The 14,855-nt window shown below is 39.2% G+C and overlaps 1 protein-coding gene across 1 annotated transcript; it reads right to left on the reverse strand.

Moving 5' to 3' along the window:
• Positions 1–12,901: 12,901 nt before the first annotated feature.
• LOC105925514 lies at positions 12,902–14,606 on the reverse strand. The gene is made up of 4 exons (XM_036146993.1): positions 14,545–14,606; positions 13,726–14,427; positions 13,351–13,379; positions 12,902–13,039 (listed from the first exon to the last, which is right to left on the reverse strand). Exons 1-4 carry the CDS (start codon positions 14,600–14,602, stop codon positions 12,902–12,904), a joined length of 927 nt encoding a protein of 308 aa, XP_036002886.1. The 5' UTR covers positions 14,603–14,606.
• Between the last annotated feature and the right edge of the window lie 249 nt (positions 14,607–14,855).

Raw genomic sequence — 14,855 nt, forward strand, 5'->3', positions numbered from 1 at the left:
TGTCAGGCTCAAGTTATTCCAAATGTGACAAAGTGACCCGAGTGTGCATGTCCGCCCAACGTAAACGTAAACTGGCACTCACCAACATGGAAATACAGAAGAAATCAAAACTGTCGGGGCTCTCGATACAACCTTTCTGTTTCAAAAAAAAAAAAAAGAGCTCAAAATTGTTGCTTACTCAGTAACATTTCAACTGTGATTAGAACATTGTGCAAGTCCAGCCTGGGCGCTCGGAAGACAAATGAACTTGTATAATACTGCTTTGTTCACTATTCTTTTTTGTTCAGCAAAGACAGAAGTGCTTCTTCTTCTGTGTTTTTTTTTTTTTGTGGGGAATTTGATAACTGCGCATGTCAGAGTGGTTCTACTCTGAATAAAGCCAGGTGTATATACATGCAAATTATGATTGGATTACTTGATTGTGTGCCCATAATGGTACAATCTGATTATTTAACCCGATTGTGAAATTGTGTGCATGTAAGCATAACTACTGATGGAGAAGGTTAACAAAGCACTCAGCTCAATTGTGTGATATAACGTGACCAAAATGAATGGATGCTGACTCTAATGCATGTTCTGATGCAACATTTATCTGAACAATAGAACAGACTGAAAAACTGGGATCAAAATTAGCACAGGAGAGTAATGTTTCAGCTCTACAGATGAGGGTCTGAAGTCTGACTCACAGACTCCACTTCTCACCTCCTTTGTGACCAATCTGTCTCAACTATGGCTTCCATATCACCTTTCTACATCTAGTCATTGAGCTTTAGTCACACGTGTCTATTTTAGAAAAAAACAAGTACCCCCACCCCCAAACGCACAGATACGCCTGAACACACACTCTTACATTCACTTCTGTACTGATGCTGTCCTACCCACAGAGACAATCAGATTGTTTCGTAACCCAAAACCAATGGTGGATAGCACAGTGTGGTCCCTGCTGAAAGCCCATGAGGCTGATCAGGAGACAGACTGGCTTAGAGCAGGGCAAGAAGTGAATTGAAAAATGGCATCCAGAAGGCAAGACACAGGTATAAGCAGTGCACAGAGGACCATTTCAGCAGCAGTAACGACCCAGCTCTCCCTGACACCTTCAAAACCTTCTTCACACGCTTCAACTCTCCAAGCAACAGGGAGCCTGAACATCATCCCCAGCCAGAGTTTCAGCATCGGTCTCTGGTCCCTGTTTAAAAAAGGGAAGCAGGCCCAGACATGGTGTCAGGTCGGACACTAAAATCATATGCTGACCAACTTGCAGGGATTTATCTGGACATCTTTAACCTCTCCTTGCAGCTCTGCATAGTCCCTGCCTGTCTGAAATCATCTATCATTGTGCCTGTCACCAAAAAACCTACCATCACCTGCCTCAGCGACTACGTCCTGTTGCTCTGAACCCCGTCATCATGAAGTGCTGTGAGAGGATCCTTCTTTAATACATCAGGGATGCCAGCCCTGCTGTCCTGGACAGCCTGCAGTTTGCATACAGGGCTAATCACTGGCACAGCTCTGACTCACTTCCAGCATCCCAACTCCTATGTCTGGATGCTATTTGTGGACTTCAGCTCAGCCTTCAACACCATACTCCAAGTCATGCTGGCTCTGAAGCTCCACAACCTGGGATTATCTCCACCGATCTGCTCCTGGATCAGTGACTTCCTCACCAGCAGACCCCAGGTGGGGAGGACTGGGAAACGCCCATCTGCCCCACTGATCCTAAACACCAGCATGCCATAGGGATGTGGCCTCAGCCCTGCTCTCTTCACCCTTGTCACCCAGGACTGTTCTACCGTCCACCCCACAAACACAGTGGTTTGCGGATGACACCACTGTGGTGGGTCTCATTTCCAACAATGATAAGACCAATTACAGAGAGGAGGTCCACCATCTCAGACAGTGGTGCTCCAGAAATAACCTGATCCTGAACACTGGCAAAACCGAGAAGGTAATAATAGATTACAGGAGGTCCAGGAGGACTGAACACACTTAACTCTGCATGCAAGGGGAGGTGGTGGAGCATGTGGACAGAATTAGATTCCTGAACATTCACATCTCCTCCTACCTCTCCTGGACTGTGAACATCTCCCACCTGGTGAAGAAGGCCAAACAACATCTCTTCTTACTCAGGAAACTAAAACAAACTGGGCATAAGTTTCTAAAATTCAGAGCAAAAATGCAGTTCTGGTTAGACCTAAACTGCATTCCGTTGCCTTGTACCTGTACCTGTGTAATGACAATAAAGTTGAATCTAATCTAATCTGATCTAAGCAACGTTTACAGAGCTACCATAGCATTTCATGTATAAGCACAACAATGTGTTATGGGAGCTGCACAGTGCTAACCTGACAACAGCCAGCTGTATGTATCGCTCCGCCTAGCTCCACTCACATACATCTGGGACACCGCCATAGGCATTGCCTTTACTGAAGGCTGGGCCTTATCAAAACTCCTTGCATATGATTGGATAAACCACTTGTCTGTCATCTTTATCAACGTGCTATTTCAACCACTCACACCGAAGCTAACCTGTGACGCTGATGAGACCGACGCCGGAAAAAAAAAACTTTTTTTTTTTTTTTTTATGTGTTTGCGGCTCTAGTGCAGGGTTTCCCGCAGCGCTATCTTGGCGAGGCGGCCGCGGAAAACGTGTCGTCCACCCCCCCCCCCTCCGCTCCGCGGAGAAAAAGTCATCCCCCCCCCCCCCCCCACCGCTCCGCAAGTCGGTCCGCCTCGCATAAGCAAATTCCTGCGGGAAACACTGTAGTGGCACACCTTTTATTGACAGTGAGCTGACAGGAAGAGGGGGAAGACAGGCGGCAAAGCGCCGCGGGTCGGAGTCGATCCCGGGCTGACCGCGTTGAGGACTAATAGGCCTCCCAATATGGTTAGCGCTACCCGCTAACCGCTGGGTCCGCGTACGCGCCCCGGAAAACAAAACTTGCCAAATCCGGTCGGGAGAAGGGCGAAAACATGGTTTCCACCAACAACAGCCTTCAGAGCCGTTCTCTGATGTTCTTTTAATGAAACAATATCAGATAGATTGGACAACACGGAGGAAATAGCAGCATCAATGCTAACGCTTGCTTCCTCGATGCGAGCCGCCATTGTTGTTGGAATCTCACGGTGGCTTCTCCACTACGTCACATCCATGAAACACCCGCCCTGCGTCCTGATTGGCCAGACCAAAAATTTGGTTGGGGAAATCATTTTCAATGAGCCGTGTCCCAGATGTATGTGAGTGGAGCTAGGCGGAGCGATACATGCAGCTGGCTGTTGTCAGGTTAGCACAGTGCAGGAGAGGAAGGATTTAGCATAAGTGCTGAGGAAAGCACAGGGGATTGTGGTCCGCCGGATCTGGACACGGTTTATACCGCTCGGAAGGGCCAGACACATTGACACCAATCCTACCCAGCTGGGCAATACACTGTTTGACCAAGTTACATCAGGTAAACGCTTCAGGAACATTAATTCCAAAATGAAAAATGGTTGATTGACCTTTTAACTTCCTTTAATAACTTTTAAAAAAGGAGCACAAACAGAAATATTAACTGCACAAACCAGCACAAACGCAGCAGATTTGATTGACACCAATTTAGTTTGATTTGAAGAAGGTGGGGGTGGGGGCAAATTCCCTCACCTATGAAAGGTGAAATAATAAATGATGATGAAATAATAAATGAAGCAATAAAGAGATGAACCAACAGTAATGAACAATGTAACAATGTAATGAGTGAACAAACCGAAAAAAAATAATTGAAGAAATGGTGGTAGTTCATATAAAAATGAATAAAGGACAAGGCAGGACAGAAGAAAGCAAAGGAGGAAGAAAGCAAAGGAGGAGCTAAGGGAAATAGTATACAAGTAATACAAAGATAGAAGGCATGAAGGAAGGCCATAATATTTTGATAGTGAAAATGGACATATTCTTGATATACTATCAAGCCTGCTAGCCAGAGCTTCCTATGTCTGCCAGTCAGACATAGACCTTAAATATAAGGTCTCTTCCTCCAAAGACTTTGTTTGTTAATTAATTGATTTCTGATAATCAGATTGATTTATTTTGTCTCACAGAAACCTGGCTAAAAGAGGATTATGTTAGTATAAATGAGTCAACTCCCTCCAATTATTCAAATTTCCACATTCCCAGATCTGTGGGAAGAGAAAGGAGGAGTGGCAACCATCTTTCAGTCTGATTTACTAATAAGTCCAAGGCCAATTAATAACTACAGTTCTTTTGAACATTTAACCCTCAATTTCCCTCATCCAAATTGCAAAGCAATAAAACCTGTTCTGTTTGTTGTTTTGTATTGTCCACCAGGCCCTTACTCTAAGTTTTTGGATCAGTTGTCAGACTTCTTATCTGATTTGGTGATAAACACTGACAAGGATATTATAGTGGGGGATTTCAACTTTCATGTTGACACAGAATGTGATAACCTTAGTGTAGCCTTTAAAACTATCCTAGATTCAATTGGTTTTGCTCAAAATATGCATAAACTGATGCACTCTTGGCTCCATACTTTAGACCTTGTGCTGACATATGGCATCGAAGAATTAACAGTATGTTCTCACAACCCTGTCCTATCTGATCATTTTTAATAACATTTGAGTTTAATCTAACTGAGTTCTCCACCCCCAAAAGAGGGTTCCATTATATTATTGTCCATTATATTTATTGGACAATGCTACATCAAACTTTAAAGAGTCTGTCCCCCTTTTAATATTGTCAGTATTGCAGTAATACCCTGTAGATAGCAGCAATGTTGTTTCTTCCCATTCACAAATAGACACCTTTGTTAATGGTGTGACTTTGTCATTGCGCCCTGCATTAGACAATGTAGCTCCTTTAAAAAAGAAGGTGATTATTCACAGGAAGCTGGCTCTCTGCTTTAATTCAGAGCTGCGTTCCTTGAAGCACAATGTTAGGAAATTGGAGAGAAAATGGTGCTCTACACACCAAGAGGAATCCTACCTAATCTGGAGGGACAGTCTATTGTTGTATAACAAGACCCTCCGCAGAGTTAGAGCAGCATATTTTTCATCAAAAAAAAAAATCCTAGATTTCACTTCAGTACAGTTGCCAAACTTACACAGAGTCATAGCTCTGTTGATCTATCCATTCCCTTAGCTCTTAGCAGTAATGATTTTATGGGATTCTACATAAATAAAATTGATTCCATTAAAAATAAAATAACTGGCCTCCTCCCAAACATGATTACCTCATCCTCAGTAAGTGAGACAGCGTTGGAGGAATCTTTAGAACCTGCACAGTGTCTGAACTGTTTAGAAGCAGAAGAATTTTAGCTTCATCTAAACCTTCTACCTGTATGTTAGACCCGATCCCAACCAAGTTGTTTAAAGAGATATTCCCTTTGATCAGTGGCACTATTTTAGACATGATTAATTTATTCTTAGTAAATGGATATGTACCACAGGCTTTTAAAGTAGCTGTTATTAAACCTTTACTTAAGAAACCATCTCTTGATCAAGATGAGTTAGTGAACTACAGACCTATATCTAATCTTCTTTTCTTATCTAAAATTCTTGAGAAAGTAGTTGCTTATCAACTTTGTGAACATTTGCAAAGTAATGACCTACTTGAGGAATTTCAGTCAGGCTTCAAAGCTCATCATAGCACTGAAACAGCTCTGGTGAAGGTCACTAATGATATTCTCATTGCCTCAGATAATGGACTTGTGTCAGTATTTGTCCTGTTAGATCTCAGTGCTGCATTTGACACAGTTGATCACAATATTCTCCTACAAAGACTTGAGCATACTGTAGGGATTAAGGGGAAAGCATTAGGTTGGTTTAAATCTTATTTGTCTGACATATTCCAGTTTGTTCATGTTAATAATAAGTCTTCCTCAAACTCCAGGGTCACCTGTGGAGTACCACAGGGTTCAGTCCTTGGACCAATTCTCTTTACTATATATATATATGCTTCCGATCGGCAAAATTATCAGACAGCATGGGATTAATTTCCACTGTTATGCTGATGACACTCAGCTATATTTATCTATAAATCCTGATGAATCCAATCAGTTACTTCGACTGCAGTCATGTCTTGATGACAACAAAAGCTGAATGACTTTAAATTTTCTGCACCTAAATTCTGACAAGACAGAAGTTGTAATCTTTGGACCAGAGTCCTCAAAAAATAAACTTCTTAATCAATCACTTAATCTGGATGGCATTAACTTGGCCTCTGGAAATAAAGTTAAAAAATATTGGTGTTATTTTTGACCAAGACATGTCATTTAAATCCCATATTAAACAGGTTTCCAGAGTTTCCTTTTTTCACCTCAGGAATATCAACAAAATTAGAAACATTCTGTCTAGGGTTGACGCTGAAAAACTAGTCCATGCATTTATTACTTCAAGGCTGGACTATTGTAATTCTTTACTATCAGGAAGTCCACAAAATGCAGTTCAAAGTCTTCAGCTGATCCAAAATGCTGCAGCAAGAGTTCTGATGAAAATCAACAAGAGGGATCATATTTCTCCAATTTTAGCTTCCCTTCATTGGCTTCCAGTTAAATCAAGAATATAATTTAAAATTCTTCTTCTAACATATAAAGCCCTTTATAATCAAGCTCCATCATATATCAGAGCTCTGATTACCCCGTATGTTCCTAACAGAGCACTTCGCTCTCAGACTGCAGGTCTACTGGTGGTTCCTAGAGTCTCTAAAAGTAGAATGGGAGGCAGGTCCTTTAGTTATCAGGCTCCTCTCCTGTGGAACCAACTCCCAGTTTTGGTCCGTGAGGCAGACACCCTGTCTACTTTTAAGACTACTCTTAAAACTTTCCAGTTAACAGAATCTGACGTTGTGTTAACTGTGACATCATTCAGAGAAGACGGCTCACCCGCTATTACCATCTAATGTAGAACAGATTACTAGATCAATGTGTGCTTCTGTGTTTGTTTGTCTCTTATTGTGTCTCTGCTCTGTCTTCTGTAACCCCCAGTCGGTCGAGGCAGATGACCGTTCATACTGAGCCCGGTTCTGCTGGAGGTTTTTCCTTCCCATTAATGGGGAGGTTTTCTTTCCACTGTCACTTCATGCTTGCTCAGTATGAGAGATTGCTGCAAAGCCATGGACAATGCAGACGACTCTCCCTGTAGCTCTACGCTTCTCCAGGAGTGAATGCTGCTTGTCGGGACTTTGAAGCTATCAACTGGTTCCTTTATATAGGAAATCTTTGATTAATCTGTATAATATGATTGAATATGACTTTGTAAAGTGCCTCGAGATGACATGTTTCATGAATTGGCGCTATATAAATAAAATTGAATTGAATTGAATTGAACTGAATTGACGTATGAGTGGAACATCAGTTATTCTGGGAGCAGCATGCTCAGTTAGACAGTCTGGGACACAAGGCTATGGCACAAGGCTATCAGATAGCACCCCAGTGGTGACACATTATTTTACTGATGGCATGTGAGAGAGTGTACAGCCCTTGCATGGGCGTGTACATAGACTTCTTTATAAGGCTTAAGAGAGGATCAGCCCGGGCTCTTGCTACTTTCCTTTTCCCTGTGTCGTGTGCGATCAAGAGCCCGTCAGCGCTAATGTGTCTGTAAACGTTTCTCTGACTTTTCTAGATTAAACCACTTAAAGTATAGATTACTATTTCCTGCTTCATGTTTTCAAAACACTAAAGTACAAGTGGGGGTTGCCCTTCGTTGCCCCAGGAAAGAGCTGGGGCAACCAAGGGTGTTTTACCGGCGACAGGGTGCGGTAGCTCTAACAGTCATTTTCTTTTCCATGTAATAATTAAAATAAAAAGTAGCAGTCTAACAAAGACAATTATTTAACAAAAGCAGTTTGTACACCCCGGTGTTCAGTCATAGTTTTCTTGTCATCCAAACTTTTTCATCATCCTCTTTGTCTGGTAGTCCACATTTTGCTGCAGAGCAGGTTTTACTTAACCTGGCCAGCCGGATTGATAATGTTTAGCACGCTCCTTTCTGCACATTATCAATCTGGGACTGCTACTGCCGAATCCATTTGGGAAAAGGCGGGACTTTCAGCAGAACTCTCCAAGCTGATTGAGCAAAGTGACGCCTAATGCCACCCTACCAAAGGTTGGTTTTAGCCAATAACGGTATCACATTAAAATGTAAGCAGCACTTGTCATGAGAAACCACAAGAAGGTAAGCTAGTCAAGACACTTCTTACTGTTCTTTTTTCAGACATGAAAGAAGAACAAACCACTGCGCTCCCATGTTTAGTTAAGTTCAGCTGTGGGCTTAGCACCTCTTGCTTTGGTCACACCGGCGTGACCTGTCTGAAAACACAATACTGCAATGTGATTGGCCCAAACCGTTTTTGGTTCGGACACAAACGGTTGAAGTCGGGGGAGTACAAGATGGATTCTCGTGTGTGTTTGTGATCACACAAATACCGCAAGAATTCATCTTGCACGCAAGGTTAGGTTTTGCTCAGTTTTTGGTTTCTCAACAAAATAAGCATGTCTTCATAAGCAGTGTCAAATCAGTCAACTCACACAGCCTTTTATCTTTTTCTGGGTTCCTCTGACCTACAAGATCTGTGGAAACTTGGTTATAGACAGAAACACATATGCCAACTATGAACACAGTGCACTCCACCAACTATTTGTCCCAACGGTGGGCCTAATCTTCAAAGATTGCAAATAAGGAGCACTAAATTTGTGCAAAAAAAAAAATAAAAAATAGAAGAAAAAAATGGTCGAGCAATAAGTGGGTGTGTTGTGGATGACCTACAAAAATTGCATTCGCAATAGATAAGACCAGCAAAACCAATTTGGTCCACTCAATTTAAATTAGTAAATTGCGTGAGCTCCTGGTAGTTTTTAAAGTGTCTGTAAAAGAAAGATGAAGTTGATGGAGTTGGAGGTAATAATGATAATTATACAAAAATAACAGTGTTAATAATGATTTTGATAATTTATAGTGCAGTTTAAGTATCACAAGGTGTTACAAACAAAAAATGAAAAAGTTAAAATAACAAAAATTTTATTTAGGGATTAAATATCAATCATAAAACTTTGAAATTCTGACTTTGTCAGCTCCTCTCTGACCGCCCTCTAATACGGTTTACACTGCAAAAAGGTAGTATTTTAACCCCTAAAATAAGATAATTAGATATGCTGCACTTGAAATTAGAGGATGGAGATGAATTGTTCCTATTTTAAGAGCAAGATCTTACTCCAATGGCAAATAGTCTTATTTAGCTGCTCAAATCAAGGAAAAATACACAAATTTCAAGAAAACCTTCCCTACTTTTAGTTCCCTTTTTGCAGTATAGTTTGGTAGGGAAACGCATACAGTCAGACTTAGCAAGATTCATCTCTGAACTGCTGGATTTACTTCCACCAACTCCTCACAACAGCTACTTGACCCAAAATATTCCAAACCAGGGAAGTCCTGTAATACAACATAACTGTGCTTCATATGGAGCTCATACAGGAATATTGGTGGAAGAAAAAAAAATCCCTCTTGCCATAAGTTGTGGATGCACACTTGCCCCAATAGAACATATTTGTTTACCCTTTTATTGCTGTTTGACATGTAGCAGCAGAGCAATTTCCCTTATTTAAAAATTTTTGAAATTATGTATGAGAGCAGCATGACAGTGGGTCTTGGTCACTGAACCACAGTTAGGTGATTTATAATATTTAACCAGAATTTGGGTCTACTTTACGTTTTATGAGGTCTTACTTCCTTACCCTTTAAGTGGTTTTATGCCGCAAACAAGTTACAACTGCTATGGTCTTTCTGATCTGAGATTACATCTGCCCAAATCTTACAAGGTGCCCCAGACTGAAATTTCATTTAGTTTTTCAGTGATTTGTAAATCTTTTTTTTGCACAGTATAATCAAAGACCTAGTTAGTCATATGAGTCACTTTGAGTCGTTTAACGCAATCTTGCAAGACAATTATGTGTGTTTTTGGGACATATAGGCTAATGTCTGGATAGTTAAGAAAGTAACTATCCAGACAACTCATCTGAGGAGAATAACCAGGGCTCCATAGTAGTTAAAATGTCGAGATGCCCATGCAGAATTTCCTCCCAAGATTGCTCCCTAAAAGCCCCGTTGCAAAAAAAGTTCTGGTGGAATATGGATGAAAATAACTCATTACCTAGTGTGTACCCCTCTGAAACCTTACCTGAACAATGCATGTTTCTCTCGAACCAAAGGAAGAAGCTGTTGGTACCATCTAATGACCTCTTTGGGACAACATTTGGTATACAGGCCTGTGCATCAACAGTCCTCATACTAATGTTTGATTTGCGTCTTTAGGGTTAGGAACAACCCCAAACCAACAAAAGCTTGTTTCCAGGAAGAAGTTAAGGTTTGAAAGAAGAATAAGACCATTTAATGGCTGAAGGATGAATGCCTGGTTATTTAATAATGCAGTTGGAAATGACTGGGTTATCTTTTGAGGGTGCACATCAGTGCATTCCTTTGCCAAGGTCTGTTCAATATCTAGCAGCTCTGAGCAGCGACACATCATCCAGTGCAATGTTCTAACTGGTACCCCAGCCACAATGGGGGTTTATTTGTGCAACCCTGTGGTGAAACACTTTGTGTAATTCCTCTGGGAGACACTGTATTTCATATTGAAATAACTTTATTTTTTGCTTTTCCCTTACTCAGAAAAAGAGGAACCACCTTGTTTCTCCAGCTTATTTTCTCATTGTACCGTTCCCTAAAGTTTCTACCTTCACTTGAGCAAAACCAAACAACACAACCACGATGAGCTGAGAGCTTTTACTGGAAACTAACTGACCTAAAAAGCAGCAGTGGAGACAACGCCCACATACGTAGTTCAAAAAGCTTGTTGGTATAATTAGGGCAGTTAATTATGCAAACAAAATTCTGTTCTAAATATGGAACATTTTCTGCTTTTGAAAAGAAACAAATGGACAGACACGTCTACGAGTTGGGTAGGTCATTACTGATAATAGCAGGATCAAATTATTGTGAGCCACAGGATGAAGGATTTTTTAATCTTTAGGTAAACTAAAACTAGTTCACACAAATTGCAGCCCTCGTGAAGATGTATTTGAAAAATGGCAGCTCTTCAATCTGTGCAGCTGTATGCTGTGGTGCTGAAGCCACAGTCCTCTTGTATAAGAGGTTTGCACCAAAAGACATCGGTAAGAAATAAGTGGTTATGTTCAAGACCGTACCCAGAGATATCTGTCTCATTTTCTTTCTGAAGCTAACTTCTTGGCAAATTTAAATAGTTTTAAGTTTAGATTTAATATAATATTGCATTTAACTACATCATGTAAACGGATGTCAAAACATTTGATGAACACATCAGTTTTAATATCAGCTCATATGATTTTCTGACTTTATGTCCCATATGATTTGAGCAAAATAAATTAACTTTAAGTCTTTCTCTTTCAAGATAATTATCGGGATGTGAAATGTTTAAAGAACATATTAATTCAGAATGAGTAATAGCAAAACAGAAAAAAATCTTAATTGCCTAAGACAAAAAATTTTAACAAACAGGATCCAGATGAAAACATTGTCAACAGGAGCAAAAACTGGGTTTATTGAAGACTAAAGCTATATGTTTCAAGTTTACTCAAGTAAACAAGTAATAAAGCTTGCATCCACATTTCAAGTGACACATCAGAACTTTATCATAGCTTTCTTAACTGAGTTAACCCATTTAGGAGCAATATATAAAGAAACACCTGCAGAAAATCTTGTTGGGACCAAACTGTCACTATCAAGACTTGTGACTGTCAAATGCAGATTCTGAAATGTGGTATTGGATTGACTTAAAAACTGCCCAGTCACAATGATAATCTGCTGTTGTAGTATTGATGAAATATAAAGTGTGTGTTTTCATTCCATATACAGTTATTTTAATAGAGTATTGCATTGAGTGAGTATCAGCTGAAATACCTTGGATCTGAAAAAAATAAACTATAATCAGGAGATTGCTAAGAGTAATAAATTCTTGTCAAAAATGTAAAGTAGAACATGTTTTTTTTATTCTTTTACACATTTCTCCAATAAAAATATATTTTAAGTCTAAAAAGCATCTGATAAACAAATATTGTAATAGCATAATCAAATGTTTATTTAAGGTTTCCTGCACCCACTTAAAAGCAAGATTTAGGATTATTCAGTCTTTCACAAACACATAAACTTTCTTTTATTCTTTTAGATTTATTGAATCAAGTACAAATTAACAACTCAATAATCCTGAAATCTATAGAGATGGAATTAAGATACAAAATGTTAATGACCATTCTTAGACTTTAAAACCTCTAGCCAATAGAATAATCTTATCTCAGCATTCTTACTAGAAACTGTGTAGATTTTATAGTTATAAGTTTAGATTTAGGTAAAGTGAATATTATGTAGAATAATTCTTACAATTTTGACGTAAATATATTTTTGGTGCCAAAAAAAGCCAGGAAAGTGAGGTCTGCTGACTTCACAAAATTGTTCGAATCTAATCTCACTTCCTCATTAGCTTGCCAGTAAACAAAATACAGCAGCAGCAGATTAATGTAATTATACATGCATACAAAACGTTGTCAAAACTTTTTAGCAAAAAATGAACTATGCACAAAGCGCAATAAGTCCACCTCTATTAAGTGGAAAGCAGAGATAAAACAACTGACAAAGAAAAATACTATTGACTTAAAATTCAATATGATGTCAATCTAAACACTCATTCAGACATGAGTGAGCAGAACATAACAAATGAGCAAAACTACCTTTGTTAAAAGTAATATAAGAATCCACAGTAACTAATTTGACAGGTCTTATTTAATCCTTGCAAAGTTATAACATGAATGCAGATAAGAAGTACAAAAAGATATTTCCCCTACTGTACAGTCTACATTCATTAGGAAGCAATCTTAAAGTATCTTCATTTCTCATGTCTTATGCTGGAGTAGACGCATTCACTCTCTGTGCTCTTCCGTTGTTTTTGTGATCTGTTGAATGGCTGAACATTTATAGTTGCATAGGCGAGTCTGCTTGTGTCTCTGAGATTATCCTGGAAATCCTGTGTGTGATTAAGAATATTAAGGTTTGAACAAAATGCTAAACTATCACAACAAATGCAAGTTCAGTCTATAAATTAGCTGGGCATCCCTACCTCTGTAATAGTTGAGACAGCAGCCGGCAGCCTGGATTCTAGTTTTGAAATGGTACAGTTTTGTGAATTAAAAGAACCTTTAAGTAGCTACAAAACAAAAGGCAGTTGATTTTCACTTTACCTGTGGCTTGGTAATGTGTTCTTTCTGTTTTCTTTTTTATTATGACAATCAGTAAAACAATCAGGAGGGTGATCAAAGATCCGAAAAGAGATCCTACACAGAAGTACATCGAAACATTTGCTTCACCTGCAGAGAACCAAGCAGTAAAACAGAGTTTTGTTTTAAAGTTAATTCATGCATTCATTTGTACTTGGAGTCTTGTTATTTCCTTGCATTTCTATCCAACTCCATTCATGTTTTTTTTTTAGCCAAAGCATTACAATGACAGGTGTTTTGCACAAGGATGAAACTGCTGTTCTCTAAGAAAACATGAAGGGCAGAATTAATTTAGATAGAGAAAAAAATTCCTTTCCAAAGATAAAAAACATAAAATCGGATATTGATTAACAAGATTTTTATCAAATAACTAGTCAAGGAAAGGTCTTAATTTTTTTCACTTTACTTTATCAGCTGCAATTGAAATATGACCCACCTGAGAAATGAAGCGTGGTCCCATTTCCAAACGTTATGTGTCCACATGTAGCCACGGCACAGTAGTAGGTCCCCACATGAGATGCATTCAGGTTCTCCATGGCCAGGTTATACACACAGGAGGGTGTTTGTATGTAGGGATTTGTCGTACACTGATTCTTGGTTCCATGTTTATAAATGAGTCCTGGTTGAGATTTCTCAGAGTCTTTGAACCAGTAAACACTGTGTTCTCCATCACAACTGCCAGGTTGTACAGTACAGTTCAGAGTCACAGAGCCTCCTGGCTGGATGCTCTCATATTCCGGCTGATGGGCCAAAAGTTGGATATTGGAACCTGAACCTATAACCCTGACTACTGTGCCCTCTGCAAAAGTCAAAACTTTTGCATAGTTAACTGCACAGTAGTAAGTAGCTGAGTCTGAAATATGCAGATCCAAAATTGTCAAGCTGTGTATATGGTTTTTTGTACTGATTTGGAACCGAGGATTATTGAATTCATTATAAAGTTTCCTTTTGGTTCCATAAATATAGAAGCTTGAAATGAGCTTCGGCTTATGTCCCAGGGATTGTTTGTACCAGAAGATCCATGCTGAATCGTCACCATCGTAGAAGCATTGTAAGGTCACTTTGTCACCAATATGAGCTGATATAAAACTGCTCTCTTGGTGTACAGATGAATAAGATGTCAGATGAGTCTTGGAAACTAAATTGAAATAAAAATACAACTGTTTTAATATGTCACCAGATTTATTTAAACGTGATATCAAGCTGAAAATACATATTTTTTAAATTGCAATAAGAATTTAAAAGAAAATCTCACCTAAAAATAGGATAAACCATGTTGGAAAGAAGATAGACTGTGCAAATGCCATTGTCATCGGATTATTGTGTTGAACGGAAAGTATCTTTTAAGCATTCATCTCTTTTAAGAGACTAGACTACTGATGATTGGCCAGCATGAAGTGATGTAACGTGTCCTACTTTGGAAACATGATGACGTGTTTACATCTGCCTTTGGTGTCTGTTTGTTCTTGAGAGGACTAGCACAGTTACTGATGTTATGCCATAAGCTGGTTGAATATGCTTATTATTATTATTAATTATAATTTGGTATTATAATTTAAATAATAA

The sequence above is a fragment of the Fundulus heteroclitus genome, chromosome 14 (assembly GCF_011125445.2).
Source record: "Fundulus heteroclitus isolate FHET01 chromosome 14, MU-UCD_Fhet_4.1, whole genome shotgun sequence".
In the NCBI taxonomy this organism is placed as follows: domain Eukaryota; kingdom Metazoa; phylum Chordata; class Actinopteri; order Cyprinodontiformes; family Fundulidae; genus Fundulus; species Fundulus heteroclitus.